Source organism: Coturnix japonica, chromosome 9, assembly GCF_054131305.1.
Source record: "Coturnix japonica strain WE chromosome 9, WE-NBRP24, whole genome shotgun sequence".
NCBI lineage: Eukaryota > Metazoa > Chordata > Aves > Galliformes > Phasianidae > Coturnix > Coturnix japonica.
In genome coordinates this window covers 4,713,855-4,732,640 of record NC_140671.1, presented here as the reverse complement: position 1 = coordinate 4,732,640, position 18,786 = coordinate 4,713,855, and the positions used below count along the sequence as shown (strand labels likewise).

Below are 18,786 nucleotides of genomic sequence, written 5' to 3'. Positions count from 1 at the left end.
AGTTAAATAATTATTTTCTATGCTCGCTATTTCTCAGCTTTGTGTCTACCTTGGCTGTATCCTCTTACATCATAACACTCACAAGTAGTCAAAGAATTAGTGCCTTCCTAGCCTGTACTCTCATACCAGGATTCAACTCTTCAGCTGAGGTCTTCTTAGCACTTCATTCACCAAAAGGTCAATCCTGGCTTATGTTTGTAGGTGCTAGTGTTTTACTTTATGTTAGAGCATTCCAGTTGGTTTGAAGGTTGCGCAGCTACGCAGTACATAGAAGAAACAGCAGGGAATAACCAACCCATTTACATCAAACTCAGAAAAGGTAGGAATAAATTGTCTGCTTCAATGATTATGAAATCTTTTTAAGCACTTCAAACAAAGCACAATGGACGTGGGGCAAAGCTGGCAGGCTCCTCGCTGCAGCTGTCAGATCCTGAAAATTAGGGAATCAAATGTTGACACTTAGAAGGCTGGATGGTTCAATTACAAGTGATCCTAGGTAAAGCTGTGATATTTTTAGCTCTTTACACAACACATTGTACTTTTCAGAGTTCAGTGTAGGGCCCCAAGAGCCTAGGCTTTCCTAAGGTTTCAGAATAGAATAATATCATAGCTGTGCTTAGCTACAGTTGTTAATGTTTTTGAGAATGTGGTATAGATGGTCTTATCCATTTGTCAGCAGGTATGTGTGTGTTAACTTACATAAGGAGTTCAGTTTTTTCATACAGATGTCTACCATGCCTAATTGCACCCTGGTAAAATGATTAAAAAAGAAGATTGATGTGCTTTGAAAATAGAGACAGCAGAGTCTTGGACTGTTGATCTTGTCACTTTTCCTCTAAAATGGTTGACTCAGTCTGCATCTATAAGGAACGGTTACCAAGCCCTGAGCTACAGAGGCAGATTTCTTAAGGAATAATAAAGGAACTCACTGCTTGACCATGAAGTGGTTTAGCTCAGGACCCAGAATAAATCATTCAATAGGTTCATGATCTTTTCATTAAGGTTCTTGTTACAGTTAAATACTGTCTGTCAAAGGCTCCTTAAACGTGGAACTGGGAGAGTAGATGGCAGTGACGTTGTGAGGACAAAAGCAGCAGCTCTGTAGGATTCTTAGAGAAGCCAGAAGCTTTTTGCTGTAAGAAGTGAACCATCATTTAAGCCAAATGTATGCAGTGATTCAGACATAAAATATAGCTTCACAGAACTGAACGCTCTTTCAGCACCCACTGGCATGAATAAATCATCAGTTTTATTGATCTGTGCATTGTCAGTGATAACTGAAAATGGTTTTTCATTAAAAATATTCTGATTGGTCCAGCTTCTTAGTAATGGATAGTAATAATCAGAAGCAAGGACTCCTAGAAGAGAAATCCTACTCAATGCTAATGAAGAATTTTCCTGACTGAGCTGTCTAACGAGCAGGTTGTAGGATACCTTCTTTTCATTTGGTTGGGATGATAACAGCTGGCTCTGTGAGAAGTTTTCCCCTCTGTTATATGAGTTATTAACCATATCCAACAATGGCAGTACCAGCTCAATTTTAAAGCCTCTTAAAAAGAGTTTTAGTGAAAACACATCACAATCAGGAACTTTTCTGATCTGAATGTTAATGCTTTGGACAGTCTGTATCCCATGAATTGGTCTAGTTAAAATAAAGCAACTGCTCCTTAATTCTTAATAGAAACAAAAACAGTCAGCAAACATTTTCTGCAGTTACTGTGGTTATGCAAATAATTTCATCAACAAAACTTTGAAACCTTTAGCTTCTGTATTTCAGAAGGAAAACTTCTTCACAATTAATACTTGATTTTTCTATAGTAATTTCTTGTGGAAAAATATTTTGATTAATATAATCAAATTGATATGGTAATCCACAAAGCAGTATTTTATAAGGTTGACACAGAAGTAAGCAATTAATCTGGGATTTGTTCTTTTTGGTAGATGAGCTTATCCATTTTTCTCCTTCAGTGATAATCTTACACTAAGAACCTTGTGAAAATTTCACATTGGGGGAAATTTGGTTTTCAGGAGACTAAAGGGAGGATTTAGGAGTAAGCATGAGAGGAGCTGGGCTTTGATCCCACTTCAACCATGCACTGAAGCAGGGGGCCAGTGTGCTCGTGTTCCTTCCTGGGGAAGGGGGCAAGCAGTGAGACTTGGGATGGTTCTGAAGAAGTGTAAAGTACTGGCACTGGTGGGTTTTTCAATAAAAATGGAACACAGTACAAGAAATCTGCCCAGGGATGCGAGCTGCCTGCATGCTTTGGGACCTTATAAGAGATATAAAAGTCCTGCTTTCATTCACTCTGCTTCATGGTCTAGATTCCATGCTTTTTATGTTACAGTCCCCCATAAAAATAGCTCAGTGGAAAAGCATAATCTTTCTTTGCTTTCATTTGGATCGTTTTTATATCTCAGGGGGCTCTGGCTCGGCTAGCAAATGAGCCCACAGGCTTGTTTACTTTAACTGCTAAGTCAGTGCCAGCATTTGGTTCTTGTCCAGTCATTTAATCTTCGAAGCTTAAATAACTATTTGTGTTAGAGTGCTTGAGAAAGGAAAGCTTGCTGGTGGACATAACCTTGAATGGTGCACTACTGTGAGTGCTGACGGATCCATGGGAACTCTGTAGGTTGAGCCTGCTGTTTGTGTGCAGGGAGCGGTTGACCTTGTCTATGGGAAAATGCTGTTGGTCAAAAATGGATTCCTTTTCGGTGGTTAACTTTAAAGTGATGTGGCTAGACAGTTTTTCTTCCTTCAGTTCTTCACAGCGTTTAAATACCTTCTGCAGCATAAAAATCCAATCTTGTATAGCATTATAAGGGCTTGATTTTTATTCATCTCTCTATATATAGATGGGAGCATAAGATGCACAAAGCTTCGGAAGCCGTGCTTGCAGAAATGAAGGCTCTGAGATTTTGCAAGAGGCTTATTTATAGTTTTCGGAAATCTACAGCATGATTCTCAACTTTTAGACTAGAGAAACCAAGTTATGCCAGAAGATCCCTACCAGCTGCTGATTTAACTGGAGCTAAGCCTAACAGTTCTAGCTCTGAATTTGGCTCTGCATCTAAGGAAGGCTTCAGTTAGTGAGATTTTCAGGGGCTAATCTGTGCTGCATTTGCAGAAGGTGAATTCTTTTGAAACTTGTGCCAAACTGTTGATTGATTTCTATAGATACGGTCACTTTGCTGCTGCTGTTTATACCATTTCACCTCATTGATGGCAAAAAGAATTAAAAATCATGAAAACTTATTAGCTTTTAAGAAGCTAGAGATTGTGATGAAAGATAGAAGTCTGTCTCCTAAAGGGAATGTATTTCACTGGACAATATGAGCAGCTTGTTTGCTTTGGATGAGACTTCTATTATACAGTCTTAACTTAATCAACTAATAACAGAGCATTGGTGGAATCAGTTCTTTAATCAACAAAATCCTTTGACTTCCATTGTAAAATACATTATGCTTTGAATATTGAGTATGCAAATACTCTACCTCCCACACAAGCCATTTTCAAGACCTTAAAAGTAGTTGTAAAAGTGAAGAGAATCATAGTTTGCTTTTCATCCTGGGGTGAGCTGACAGAAGATTATTCAGATTTGATTGGTGGTCACACAATAAGTTTCATCCTTTCCAATGCACTTTATGGTATTCCACTGATCAGATGAAACCTCCGTGCATCTACTCCATCAAGACGAAGGACTGCTTCTCTTAAATAATTGGAGAGATGCTATTTATGCTCTATAATGTATTGAAAGTCACAGAAAACTTGGTGTTAGCTAAGCAATACCAAAAGAAAATACGTCTTGTCTGTTAGCTATGTGGGTATATGTGAATTTGCTATGAAAAATTGCTCACTCTGGTAATATTATAGTAAGTGTGCCGGTAATATAACAATGACAGTATGACTGTAAGAGAACTGCCTCTGCTGCGCAGTGCTGTGGATTAGGTGACCTTGTCTATCCTTGTCCTAGGTAGCGCATACAATGTAAAATGGTATTCCAAACCACACATAGTCCAATCTGCATAGAGCACATTGAGTAATTTGTGGGTTTGTTCTTTCACCAAAAACGTTTATAGCTTTTGGCTTTAAAAATAGTTGTGGAGCATAGCAAGAGAGAAGCAGCTTTGGCCTAGATATTGCACAGGATGGCAGATGAACAGGGTTGATTTCATTTTGGGCATTTTGCCCAGGAGACTTTTTATAGAACATACAGTTACTCTGGGGGTTCTTAGGCTGTGGTCGCTCTGGTTTTTTGCATCCCTTCTTTAAGAGGGAAAGTGGCGTAATTTTGCAAAAAGAAAAAAAAAAAAAGTAAAACTTAAAATCCAAGTTCTGTTATGTTTGAGTTTTAAACTTGAGGTGGTGAGGCTCCTGTTTCCTCCTGGTCCTGTCACTTGTTCACTATGCACAGGCTGAACGCTCCTGTGAGGAACACTCTGAAGCCTGTTCCTGCTGCATCTACTCTAATAAATGTTATTTGTTTTCCATCGTTGGATCTGAGTGCATTTCAGAGCTGTGACTGGCAGCTCTGAGAGCTCTGCCTGTTCGACAGATGGAAAACATTCAGGCAAAGAAAAACATGACATGTTTGTTTCAGCACCTGATTTTTCATCTTGCAAATCGAGCACGCGTGGATTGCAATGTAATTTAGCTGTAGGGATGTGAACTATTTTGCTTAGTCTTCAATATAACTATAAATTCCCCAGTTCTTCCAGATTTGGGTGAAACATTTTGCAAACAGTAATTAGTTTTCTGACTGTCCAGTGGTGGTAAGTAGAACTGAAGGGTTTTTCTATGGCAAATGGATGAGCTGGGATAAAGCAATGGAGATGGATTTCTTATCTCACACAGCAAGCATACGCTGCTGAAAGTAAATAGACTCTGGGAATCCTCGACTTCAAGTCCTCTGTTTTAAACACTTAACCTTCAGCATGCAGTCCAAATAGGATATTTATGTTTTATAGAGGATCAGTCCGTGATGAGACCATGCTCTTTTTAACTTTAAGTTGAATGATAGATACTTCTCTCGCTGCAGCTTAAACACTATGTTAATAAGCTCCGGAGCAAGAACACAGTATATAAAAGGAAGCGACTGGAAATAGCAGAAATTACAGCTGAGTATGGCATCCTCCAGAGGACAGAAGAACTCCTAAAACAGCGGCACGAGGCTATTCAGCAGCAGTTGGTAATGCAAGCACTTAATAGTCCTATAGTCCACCACCCTTCCTTCCCTGTTAACTAGCCATATAATAAGGTGGATGCTATTTGGTTATTTTCTAATGCACGCCATCCTACTGTCATTAGTAAAAGAGTCGTTAGGGAACAAAATCTATTTGACTGCGCTAAGCTGCTGTACTTCATGTTCAGCAACTGTTTTTTACAGGAAGTCATGAATGTTCTGCAATTTCTGTTCAGAATGAGGGGCTTGACCCTGCTTTCTGAAGTCAGTGGTAGATCTTCACTAACTCCAGTTAAAGCAGGGCTGCATTCTTATGTTAGGGTTTTCCCCTCATATCAAATGAACCCTTTCTAGCCCTGGGTGTTACAGCCTGTAAACATCTGCAGAATGCTCCCTTCATAGTAGCAGCTCCTTGTAAAGACATATGCTTGTAGAAGATTTTTGAAGGTAATTGACTTTGGTGTTCATGGATAGATGGCAGTTTTAAGAATGAGTGCTTTGCAAATTGCAAATCAACACTTAGCTTTCAGCTTACTGAAAAAATAGCCTCCTTCCATTACATCAGCACTTAATTTAGTATAAATTTTATGTACCGTAATGCAAGGATGTTGTAATCTGGCATTAATATTGCTGTAATTAATGCAGTATTTCTTTAGTTTAGCTTGACAGTTGCTTATAAGAGATCAGCTACCTTGCATCTTCTGATTAAGCATCTGGATATCACATATTGAGCTCCTTCACAGCCTGACCTAAAGCCCATTTCACATTGTTGAAACTTCCTGTTAATTTCATTGGGCATTAGATGACAGAATAGTGATGTACTACAGGAAGTTGTTACTAGCTCGCTGTATAGGCACGAGAGAAAAAGTTTGTCTTGGCAGCTGCATTACTAATCGCCTTTAAAATAAATGGATTGCAGAACTTTTTCACTTTCTTACAGTATTTCATCTTTATGAAGTAATTTGCTCTGTTAATTAATGGATTCACATTCAGCATTTATTTTGTGTCTGCAGCAAGCTATTGAAGACAAGAAAGGTATTTCTGGATACAGTTACACTCAGGAGGAACTGGAAAGAGTATCTGCAGTGAAGAGTGAAGTGGATGGAATGAAAGGCCAAACGCTAGACAACATGTCTGAAATGGTGATGTCTGTCTTTAGCTGTTTTACTGTCTCCATTTCGATATCTGCTTCTTCACAGTATAAAACCAAGTTGAATATTTTGGTTGGACTTTTCACTTTTAATATAGATTTATATAGAAAAATAGATACTTTCAAACAGTACAGATTACAAGCTTTGTCTATTTTTTTGTCTATTTTTGACTCTTTTTGCCTGCTATTTGACTAGATTAATTGCTTGACTCTTTTACAGCATCATTTTATAAAACGCATGTAAATCACCAGGGTTAAGTATTCATTTAAAAATAGTTCATTTGTCTGAAGAACTAAATGTTATTTCTTCTCTTTAGCTTAATTTTCAGCTGTCCTTAGATCTGTAGTGTTTTAACTTACCATGTAGCCATAGAAGCAAAATATTATAAAGGAGCCAAAAGCCAAATAGCATTCTTTAAAATCATTAGGGCACTTTAAAAATAAAGTGGTAGAATCAAAACAGGATGAATCTCAAATAGAAAGATGGGAAGAATTTGAATTTTCAGTATAAATATTTTGAAGTGATTCTGTTTTAGCAAGTTCAAACTTTATTTCACCTATGCAGGGCTTATTTTGGTTGGTTTATTCAAAGATCTCTTCTGCCACTCCAACTCTGTGCTGTTCCTTTGTTTTCCCCTCTCCTGAAGCCGAATGGCATCTGGCAGATAGGTCTGCTGGTCTTGTCTGTGGTGTTCTGTCAAACGCTGGGAACAGAACTGGTCTGGTTTGTGGTAATGATCTCAGTGCAACACAGGCTCTTTCCCTTTCTTAATTAGTTCTGCATTTAAGTTATATACAGTTCAGTCTTCTTTTGTCACACTTTTTTTTTCCTCTCCATAATTTTGTTTTCAACTCTTTTCACAATCCTAATAACATAGATGCATTAATACCATAATATCAGTGTGTAACATTTTGTCTCTCTTTCAGGTAAAGAAATTAAATGCTATGGTGGCAGAGAAGAAGTCAAGCCTGGCTCCTGTCATCAAAGAACTGAGACAGCTGCGTCAAAAGTGCCAGGTTGGTAGAAACACTTCAGAATACTTTGAGCAGTGCTTATGGATGGAATAGGGTAGGCAGCAGGCAGACGTTGGGGGGCAGTCCTCTGTTTTGCTCTGCACATTTCTCCATGCAGTCAAGTGCTACAGTTAGAGCAGGAGTTCATTGTACCTGTAGATTTTAGGTGCATATATCAATATGCATTGCCCTTGAGTTATTTGCACCTTTGTGGTTGAGGATATACAATGCGTAGGAGCTGAGACAGTGCAAAAATGAGTCAGAATATGGTTAGTTTAAGTTCGTTTTCATTTACCAGACACTTAAATGCTTCAAGTACTGCAAACCTCCAGTGTCTCATCAACTTTATTTAATTGCATGTTTTGTTTTGTCATATTTTTTTTCAGTCTCAAAGTAGGTTTATTTTAATGCATTAAACCTTCCTCTCATTATTCAAAATTAAGATCAAATTCACAAATGAGCGCAACTCACAGAGCTCTGTTGAGCTGTGTAAGGATGTAACCAACTCTGGAGGAAAGCTGGAAATAGAATAAGCAAGGAATGATTTTCAACAAGCAACAAATAAAAGACTGGAATAGCTAAAAGCTAAATCACACTGAGATTGTGTCCCTTACAGTAATTAAGAATCAAAACAAGGAAGGCCTAAAGTGATAAATGATAAAAATCGTGGTTCAAAATCACAGCAAAGTTAACTTTCAAATTAGTTTCAAAGCTTTTTGTGCTTCTCAGCACTGGCGATCTCAAATAACTCTCTCTTTTTTAAAATAGATCAGAAGTAAATTTCATCCCAATGGTTGTGTGCATTGATCTAAGTCCTATATTAGTCCATTGGAATGACAGATTTATCCATCTGTTTTCGAAATTTCACAGACAGCTGAAGAAGTCATTCAGGTCCACAGCTGCTGTAAGTTGGCTCACTGACACAGAAGTAAATTGAGCTATCCCTTTATCAACTAAATTTCCAGAAAACTTATTTTTAATAGTTCTATTTAAAGTGTCAGTAAATGAAATCCAGCTAAGCCATTTGTTGCGTACAGCTAAAAACCAAAGCTGTTTTTTCATAGGTAGCAAGTATATTAATCCCTTCTTAATCTCCAATTTCATCATTATTTTACATTTTTCTTGCAAGTGCTGCCCTGATGATCTACCATGTTAAAGCTGTGGCTGCAAAGAGGAAATTTGCATGCTGTGTTGTGGTGTATACAGCTTGTTCACCACTATGCAGCCTTACTGCGTGTGTGTAACAGTACCCACCTGCCTGCTGGGTTTACGTAAGTGTCAGGGAGCGTGCCAGTAGCTGAGGTTGATGTGTGAGACCAACGAGAACCTGCTTGAATGTCACATGTCAGTCAATTGGAGATTTCATTTATGTACCCTTCTGCCCTTTTCACATAAGGAATTAACTCAAGAATGTGATGAGAAAAAAATCCAGTATGACAGCTGTGCAGCAGGGTTAGAGAGCAATCGCTCCACACTGGAACAGGTAAGATGGTGGCTTGGTCATGCAGGTTAGTAAATGCTGTGCAATGCGTTGCTCATTATGGTTCAGTACTTTCCCTGCCTTCCCTCTGGATATGGAAGCTGTAGGTTCACTTCAGGTGGCAGTGAGTCAATGGTGATCCACAGCTATGCAAACCATGCCAGAAGCTGCTGTGGACTAGCTGTGATCCCACACGCTTCCTGTTCTGAACAGCAGCAAATGAACTCAGTGCTACATCAGCCCATCTACTGAAGTCCAGTACTGATTAGCAAGAGTAAAAGAAGAGGCCTCTGCCAGAAACCTTGCTGACCTAAGTATCTGTTAGAAAAGAATTTCACAATACAATGTTAAGGATTAATTTATCAAGACAAATCTTCACACACGTTTAGCATACTCTTTAATTTAGCAAAACTAATCCCATGGCTAATTAATGCATTGAAACTGACAGCAAGGGTTCTTCATTAAATGTGATTCATCATGCATTCTTGAGAATTATGGACAAAAATAAAACCTTTTGGGAAAAAAAAACTAGCAATGTAGATATATCTAGGAGCTTGCCTGTGTGTAGTTTACATATTTTTTGAACTGCAGCACTTTTAGGAAGGGAGGTACCTAAACCAGTTCAATATTCTGATATGTGGGAGCACCATTAATACATATGAAATACAAGAATCTGTGGATTATCTCCTATGAACTTTGTTGGGATTTGGTTTTTTAAGGGCTTGCCAGCATAAGGAATATATTTCAAATTAAAAACAGTGTACATTTAAAGAGTAGGTGGATGTATAGGTACTCTTTCCCTGCACTGAATGTACCTCTGTGTGGCTTAATCCAAGCAAAATAAAGAACTCCACAGACAAACCTGCTTGAATAGACCTTCCAGAAGAACTGTTTCTTTTATAGCCAAAATTCTAAAAACACATAAGAAATGAACAAGTCAGAGTTATGCCCTTTTGTATTACGGGCTCACATTGTTTATATGGCAAAATGGAGCATGAGGTGTGGATCTTCAGTGAGAACACCCATTGAAATCTCATTCTTGTACTACAGGAAGTGAAGGGACTTCTTGAGGAGTGCACTCGGGAAGAAAGCAACTACCACTATGTGAACTGCATGAAAAAAGTAAGGTCATGGGAGGGACTAAATCATTCTATTAAATGGAATAGGAATTATGTATTTCTTAAACCATTTGTATCTTTCGTTATAGAATCTAGAAATACAGCTGCAACGTGTTAAAGAAGAAATGAAGACGTACGTCTCCCCAGATCCACAGGAGAGACGAAAGGCAATTCGGTAACCATATTAGTGTGTTTCTTTTGCATTAAGCTGAAGGATATTCAGAATCTGAGATTGAAGTTAGGAATTTTCTCACTGGCATTTGAACTGGAGGAGTTCACCTGATAAATTTAGAAACACTATAATAATCTAAAAATAAGCATCTTGAATTCCAGTATATGCTGCTGTAAACCTATGAGTTCTCTCAGACATACCAGAAGATTTTCCCCTCCTGCTGGAGATTATAGGCCCCAGATAGTGGCTTTAACTTGCAACCCCTGTTGGCACAAGCTCAGAGAAGCCATGCTTCAGTTAGGTCCCACGGGAAGCATGGCTCTACCAGGCACGATGCCTCTGCCAAGTTTGCCCTGAAACTCCAGTTTGTAGGAGATATTCCACCTCTCAAAGGGAGCAACATACACTGCCATCAGGTCCTGGCAGCTCCTTGCAAATCTGCTGTTCTTACAGATGCAGTAGCTGTTACCATCACTAGTCCAGAAATGGAGGACTGAATATACATATCTTAATTGGTTTTGTTTTGCTCCTTGTGGTTTCTGTGCCATCACGGTAATTTTTATCTTTACCCTCCATTTAATTGACACGACAGTTACATCAAAGTTAGAGGTTTTTCACCGCCCTTTGTCTTTATCTGGTAATACTGTATGAGGGAGTTTCTAGAGAATCCCAGTTTTAGTTCAGTGCAGAGGGGGAATCATCTCTGCCCTGTACCTCTCTGCTTCACCACCTGCATCAGTGAGTGTTCCTGCAGTTGGCTTTATTGCATAGGCTTTAAAATTCATAGCAGTATTGATCTTTGATGTGAGACCTCCTCTCAGATTTCTGCCTTTGTGTTTCAGAGACATGACAGATTGTTACTTGAGGTCTGTGTAAGCTGTCATGTTATTACTGTGGTTCTTGTACAGTCTTTGCTACAATATGCCAAAATGCCTCACAAAACTGTTCCATTCAGAAAACAGTTCAAAACCGTGACTGAGCAGCCCAGCAAAGACAAAACTTGGTTAGGAAGTAATCATTCTGCGTTTCACTATTAAGCTTCAGATGATTCATCAAGCAGATGATAAGTTAATTTCCCAAGTTGTCTGCCCTGTTAGGTCTCTGCCTTTCAGGTTAATTTCTGGTCAGTTCTGTTGCAGAGGTGGCATCTAGGGAAGCAATCCTAAGTGGGTAATCATTACAGGATCCTGAGGGGTGGAAGGGACCTTAAAGACCATTTTGTTCCAGCCTCCATAGGGGGGATACCTCCCACCAGGTCAGGCTGCCCAAAGCCCCATCCGAACAGGCAAATATCATCCAGTATCACCTGAGGCAATTTCTTCATTGGGAAGTGGACTGAAGAAAATTTCTCTAACAAAAGCAGACAATAACAAAACAAAGCACAAGTGTAAAAAGAAAAGTAGGTGTGAGAAAAAAGCTCAGGGATGATGTGAATATTCATTAGTATGAAAGGCAGCAGGGGCAGGCAGCTGAGAGGAAACACGGGTCAAGCAGCAGGCACTGCCTTTTATGGCTCTGCGGGGAAGGGGAGGGTCTCAGTTTATTCACAAATGTTAAGCAAAAAACTCTCCAGCTCAAACACTTGTGACAAGAACATCCACAGTGTCAATATTCACACAGACAAGCCACTGAATCCAAGTGCTGGAATTTAGGGTGAGTCCAGCAATGTAATTCCAGGTATGGTGAGGAGAATGTGAGCGAGCATTACCACTTGCTCTGCTGTTCCTGCTTTGCTTGCTAATGGTGGGCACAGAAGGTGGAGAGATTCTCCCTCTCACAGTGACTATACACATTTCTGACCTTGTGTGAGAGGTTGCAGACCATCTGCATTTAAATGAATTACAATGAAGTTCAATATAGGGTTTTAAAAGAAAAAACAACAACAAAAAAACCCCAAACATTTCTAGGCATCGTTTTAGAACATGAATGTATTTTTCAGCAGGCGCTGGAATGTAAACGGAGTGAAAATGAACCATAAATAGAACAGCGCTTTCCTAACAACGTATTGAACAAAAAATGTCTTAATTTCAACCCTCTTTTTTTTTTTTTTGAACATAAACTCTCTGTTCCGTGGAGTCAGTTCTTAGGAATGTGAAAAGTTAATTTTCTTCTCTAAAAATAGAATATCTTTTTTTTTTTAAATGAAGTTATCAAGTTGCATTCTTTCCAGTCATCATTATAAATAGTAAAGAAAAGCTTACTACAAAAGCCATCTGATTTTATTACTTTGAAAATTCTATTAAACAGAAAAAATATTTTTAAGGCCAAATGTGTGTGAACATAATGCTGTGTGCCAGTGGAAATAAGAGTCGGTGTTGTTCTCTGTCTCTCCAGTTTGCTGAGGATTGCTCAGGGATCAGCCGTGTCTGCACAGCACTTGGAGCAGCCTCAAGACTGCTCTGATTTGTTCTGGCTGGAGTTGTCCAAGAGTGACAGGTCATAAAATGATCCAGCTGCATTCCTTGCACATCCATTCTGTGGGGAGCGTGGCAGGCAGCACCAGGTGGCCTGGGGCCCAAGTGCTCTGGTCTGAATTGTGGAGGACCTTATAGAAATGGAAGGAATATAAGAAATGCTGGTTTCGTGCTGCCCCTCACTACGCTCTAGCAAACCTTCACACTCTGATATCAGGAAGGTTGATATTTCTTCTTGGAGATTAGAATTTCTCTATGCAAAGTTCTTCTGTTCTGAGCAAGTTGAAAAGTTCTTGTTATGAACGGAGTTATTTTATATTCCACAAGCGAACTCTGTACCATTGCACACAAAATATGATCTTTTTTTTTTCTTCAAGTAAATCAGTGGAGAGAATTTTGTCCATTTTAAAAATAAGTTCTTTAATGTGTCCGAACGGTGCTGTTTTGGTTTGTAATATTATATTGTCGGGTTTCAAGTATTGAGTTTGCCTGTGTCAGAAAGTGATCCAGCCACTGTTACGGACAAAGGTGCGCAGCCAAGATTTTTTATAATGGATGTCAACAGTTAATGCTCCTAAACCTATATTTAGGCACCCGAATGTGATGGCTGTTGTCTGAAAGTGAGGACCCCACAGTAGTTCCTTTGCAGCAACTGGATTTGAAATACTATAAATACTGCTCTTTCTCATTCCTGTGTTTTCCCACTCATTCTAACACTACATTGGCAGTGTTTAAGGGTTGTGTATTTGTAAACTTTGATGCTTGTACAAAGTAGGCTCCTGGCTAAGTTCAGAATACAACAATCTAAAACTTCTTGCTGTTGTCTTCAACCTTGATGTAGCAATAGTTATGCCTGCTTCCAAAATGTAAGAAGTCTTATCCAGTGTTGCTTTTGCCAACCACACACCTGAGAGAATGAGAGTGATCTGATCCCTGATGTCATGGGGCGTATTGTTTCTTTGTGCTTCCTCTTCTGACTTACCTTGTTTACGAGCCTCCTGATATGGTCAGAATTTTTTATGCTGCTGGCATTATTTTGTTGTATTATAAAGAACCAGACAATATTCATAATAATGTTATTGTGTATTTCCTTTAGAGAACAGTACACGCGAATGATCCTTGAACAAGAAAACCTTGGGAAGGTATGAATGAGGCTTTTACCTTTAAAAAATATATATATAATGTCACAGTGTTCATATTGTTCATGTTTTTGTGGGCCTTACTACCAAAGGCTGTGATCAGTCTTTTATAAAAAGCTTATTGCAGCCTACAAAGAAAATTCCATTACTGCTGGCAATGGTAATTAATACCCTGAGAAGAGCTCATGCCAGCTCTTCAGGGCTTGATTTCCTGCAGAGTATAGCATGAGCCGCTTGTAAAAGATAGTTGAACAGCTTAACGTGACGGCACATTCCCAGTAAACCATTTGGATAAGAAACTGAAACATGGACATGACAAACTGTGCCAGCTCAAATTTGAGGTTGTATATAAAGCAACCTGTTGATGACAATAAATTTTGGGCCTGTCAGCCTTATCGCTGTTATTAAAGGCCAAGGGATCATCATTGTACCAGTGCTAAACAAAAGCAGTTGTCCACTTCTTAATCTTGTATGAAGCTCATATCAGCACAGAAGAGGTTAGACGTACCATTCACACTGAACATCTTTCTTTTATTGGTTTCCTTTTTATGAGTCAGTCTGTTGAGTGATTTTTACAGGTCTGGGCCGTCACCGTTAATGATCAATAGCGGGTTTAATTGTAAAACATTAATATCGTGTTTATACTGTGATCATATGAATGCATTGCAGGCTGCTACTTGAGACCATAAAAGCTCTGTATGGAAATAAACTCAGATTTTAGCATAACTTCTCAAGTATATGAGACGGTTGTAAAACTTTGAAGCTATTATTAATCCATACAAAGCAGATGCCGAAGCCCCAGCGTGGATTCATTTATCACTTGAACAGAAAGTAATAATAATATTTCAGGAGCTTGTAAAAATCCTTGTCATTCTTTTGTCATTCCATTGTGATTTTTGGATGTAAACTGTTTCAGCAATTGAATATTTTTTGTCTTTTTAACAGAAATTACGAGAGAAGCAGAAGGTTGTAAGGGAAAGTCACGGGCCTAATATGAAGCAAATTAAAATGTGGCAGGATTTTGAGCAGTTAATGGAATGTAAGAGAGAATGTTTTCTAAAACAACAGAATCAAACAGCCATTGGTCAAGTCATCCAGGAAGCAGGTAAAGACAGGCTTGTACTATGAACTCTCCTTCTTTATACCAACATCAAGTAAGAAGACTGTGGGTTGGCTTCTCAAAGGTAACATCTTTCTAAACATTGTTGCTTTTGTCATCATTTCTATATAAATTTGTTGTACTTTACCTGTTTCTGATGGATAAAGTGCACCTGAAGTATGAAGTTGTTCCTCCATTGTTTAAGTGACAACAAAACATAGTCAGGATCTGTTATGAGATCTGTGCTGGGGTGAACCTCATCATAAATCTTTGTTTTAGAAGGCTGGGAATGGCATGCATCTGCAGAGAGATCAAAGGAAAACAAATCCTTTTCCAGGGTCACATAATTGCTCTGCTCCTTATTCTGTATCACTAAGGTTATATTTTTGCAAGGTCTGGTACTTGATATTGTATAATTGTGGACCTCCTGGCTTGGCCCTCTCCTTCCCCATTGTCTTTATTCATCTAGTGTGACTGGCAAGAATGGAGCCATTTTCACTCTGAGCTGCACAGACCTTGCTTGCACACTCCTAGTCATACTTTCTTTGCACGGTTCAATTAAGCTGATTGTGCTTCCAGGAGACAGTTCATTGCAATAGCGTCAGGACTAGGTGCTGAGAACAATTGCTTGGATTCTGAGCTCGTTCCATTATCTCTTGTTGTTTTTAACAAATGTATATTTCTTGCATATAGAAATGTATACCTTTCTCTAATTTTTCTTACTGTCCATGTGAAAGTGTTAGCTGTGGTCCACTCAGACCTTTCTACACTGAAGATATATTGCTGTTCTGCCTGTGCAGTATGGTTCCAAAGTGGTTGCGCTACCCAAAGAGCGACATCCCGGGGATGGAGGGCTATTTGTGGATGTAAATACAGCACGGTGCTTCCTGCGTATGGTAGGGTATGCAGAATAGATATGCAAGGCTCCCTTGTAGTCAGGCTTTGACCTATGGGCCACAGGCAACTGTCACGGCCCTTAAAATTGCATCATGAGACCCACAGCTAACCCAGGGTAAGAGGAATGCAGATGAGGCTTGAAACTGTCCTTCACGCTTCATCATTTGTGATGAGCGCCTCTTAGTCACAATCAAAAGACCAGAAGCAGAGAGATAAGTCTGGGTGATGAGAGCTCCTGCTGTTCTTCTGTAGTCTCTTGGCTTATTGAATTTTTTTTCTTTTTCCTTCCTAAATAAGAGTGGATTTTTTCACTGATAGTTTTTTTCAGATGTAATTTTACACAAGAAATGATTTAGCCTTCTCTGACAGGGAATTTCTCTCTAATTAAAAGATCTGATATTTTCTCTATCAAAGGAGGGTATGGTAACTGTATAGTTCCTAATTTGTCTTTATTTAAAGTGTATTTGCTAATAGAGCTCAAATAAAATCCAATGACTACATTTTGACTGAATGGTGTTATTTTCTATATTTTGTAGGTGAAAGAATAGAAAGTAAATTCTTACTGTCAACTTTCTGTCTGGGCTACACGAGAAAGAGGTTTGAAAAGCTCAGGGCTATTTAACTGTATTTATTTCAGATGCCCCCAGTCCCACTGTACGCCTAAGGAACATGTCCATAGATACTCAGGACATCCTCATGCAATTCCTCCCACACTGCTGAATAGCTGAAGATAGTCTTTCTCAACAGCTGCACATTGATCTTTCCCAGCACAAGGAGGAGCAGCACATTCTCTGTTACGCACATGATCAGTGAGCATGGAGGGAAGGATGTTGTGTAGGACACTGGCAGTTAAGTGTGTAGAAGGTGCTGCATTGCCACCAGCAGCCTCTTCCCTGGGCATTTAGGTTACTTAGTGATCAGAGCTGGAGGACTGCCTGCAGTTCAAAGCCACCAGGACAGGGAGAAAGGGCATTTTATATACCTCAGAATTTTATAACAAGTTCCTAAAAGCCCAATTTTTGACTAGGCCATTTATACAAAGATTTATTGCAGCATTTAATCTGCTGCCCAGGAATAAAGGGAATGCTTTGGAAATTCATAGCAATGATGTAGAGTAAGACTGAGTATAACCACTTTGTGTTTTTCTGTTCAGTTACCCTAAAAATAGTTCATCTTTTTTCCTTGTAAAAACAGTTTATTGCTAGTTACTCAATGATGACGTGGTTGTTGCTCTGATCTGATTAGCTCTCTGTCATTTGTGCAGCGCTGAGAAAGGGCACGTAGATTATACACTACAGCAGCAGCAAAATTGCTTTCTGAGATGAAGCAGAAAATCATAATGACTGTTATGAAAAGAAAATTGGAAAAACTCAAAAGCTATTTTTAGCCTTTATGTAAGTGGACATTTAATAAATGTAGCCATAATGGTTTCTGCTCACTGGTTTTTCCATGTGGTTCGTGATCTGAAGGGAGCATTCAGAAATCTCTGACTGAGTTTTGCAGTTGTACTTTTACTTCCTAAATTGTAAGGAAACTCTTATTCCTATTTTTTTAAAACTTTATTAATAATAATCTAGCTAGTTAATTAATAAGATTGAACATACTGTATGGAAAAATAGCTGTCTTCCCTTTTCAAAGGCCCAAATTAGTAAAAAATGTGCATAGCTAAATGTGGAGTCTCTGCACTTACCAAATTCCTTCCAGTCAGAAGATGGGAGCAGTCAACCATGAGCAACTGATTACTTTGCTTCAAAAGGGTTCTCCTTGTCTTTGTCCAGAACTGGGTGAGAAGGTTTTTTCAGATACGATGTTGATCTCTGTTACAAAATACAATACAGCAAGAGTGTTTATCAACAGTTTGGTGCTTAGACAACGTGCTTATGATAAGCATTTTCTGATCAATAAGAACGAATGAAGTAGCCAAGAAGCAACACAAAAACCGTTCTCCAAAATGACTGGTTCAGGATCTGGAAGCGGAGAGCTTTTTCTCTGTACATCACTATTTCATGTCTGGCCCAGATCAGCAGTGACTCAAAGTTCACCGTTATTTACCTGGCTGCTGTCCTCAGCAAGTGATGTAAGCAGAGCGATTTGGCAGGACCACTCTGAATTCCTAAATCACCGCTCTGGCAGCGTCTGGTGAACCTGGAGTCAGCTTCCACGAGAAGGCAGACAAACATGACTGGAAGACAACAGAGACCGAGTGCTGTTACCCAAAAGGTGTCACCTTGGGAGAAAGGTCGTGGCACATTGACACAGCGGAGTGTGGGAAACTTACTCCATCATCTTGCTTGGGGGTGAGGACTGCATGGATGCCTGCAGATCTGCTTTCTCTCATTGGGGCTGCATTGGCTCAGATTTAAGTGAAAAAGAGCTCGTTCTCGATATGTGCCCTGTGTTATCTTTTGTAGCAGTGGGGTCTCTGCTGATGGGATGCTGTTAACTCTTTGTCTGCCTTTCTCTATCACAATCTGCAATAGAAACAGAACTAAAATTTGCAGGGACACGCCAGTGTTGCAGTGAGGAAATATTACATGAATCACCACTATAACATAAGATCCCACTTTTGTGGGCAACACCCAAATGGTGAGTTGTTTTCTAGCAATCAGAATTTGACCCATTTTCAGATTGTTTTAAGAGTTCTTTAAGTTCTCAGCATGAATTTAAAACAGGCTCTTTAAATTCTCAAGTGCTTCTGTTTCTGTAGCGTTGGTTCTGCAGTGGCGGTCTCAGAACTCCCAAGGCAGTCTGTTTCTATGAAGGTCACTGGGTGAAAAGGGTATTTTATCGATTGCATTACACTGCTTTTCGTGCTCATGGTTTACAGAGGAGAAAGTGCTGTCAGCCATGTGCTGCAGGAATGTCAGGCTCGGTGAGGAGCTCTGGTACTTGAGGCGGGTAGCAATCACACTCCAAATAATCAGCAGGAACTGTGAGACAAATCGTGCAGTCCATACTCTCACAAAACCCTCACTGACTTCAGTGGGAGTTTTGCCAAAATAAGGTCTGCTGGATTTAGCTCTTCCTCCTGATGGAACAAGAAGAAATTAAAGGGCCAGGATCAGATCTGTGTGACTGAGAGGAAAAGAAGAGCCATAATTACTTAAAATTAACAACTTTTGC

General features: G+C 39.3%; 1 protein-coding gene and 1 long non-coding RNA gene across 2 annotated transcripts in view; one reads left to right on the top strand and one right to left on the bottom strand.

Annotated features, from left to right (window-relative positions):
- Positions 1–16,163, top strand: part of IFT81 (intraflagellar transport 81) — a 36,214-nt gene extending 20,051 nt beyond the window's left edge. Inside the window, exons 11-18 of the mRNA XM_015877727.2 lie at positions 5,037–5,186; positions 6,194–6,322; positions 7,258–7,347; positions 8,741–8,827; positions 9,875–9,946; positions 10,032–10,117; positions 13,625–13,670; positions 14,613–16,163. Coding sequence (XP_015733213.2) covers positions 5,037–5,186; positions 6,194–6,322; positions 7,258–7,347; positions 8,741–8,827; positions 9,875–9,946; positions 10,032–10,117; positions 13,625–13,670; positions 14,613–14,795 — 843 coding nt within the window. The 3' untranslated portion in view covers positions 14,796–16,163. The remainder of the gene's footprint in view (positions 1–5,036; positions 5,187–6,193; positions 6,323–7,257; positions 7,348–8,740; positions 8,828–9,874; positions 9,947–10,031; positions 10,118–13,624; positions 13,671–14,612) is intronic.
- A 1,190-nt stretch (positions 16,164–17,353) lies between these two features.
- Positions 17,354–18,067, bottom strand: LOC116654108 (uncharacterized). Its single transcript, XR_014949112.1, has 3 exons — positions 17,942–18,067; positions 17,716–17,845; positions 17,354–17,480 (listed from the first exon to the last, which is right to left on the bottom strand). It is a non-coding gene; the product is annotated as an uncharacterized LOC116654108 (long non-coding RNA).
- Positions 18,068–18,786: the final 719 nt, after the last annotated feature.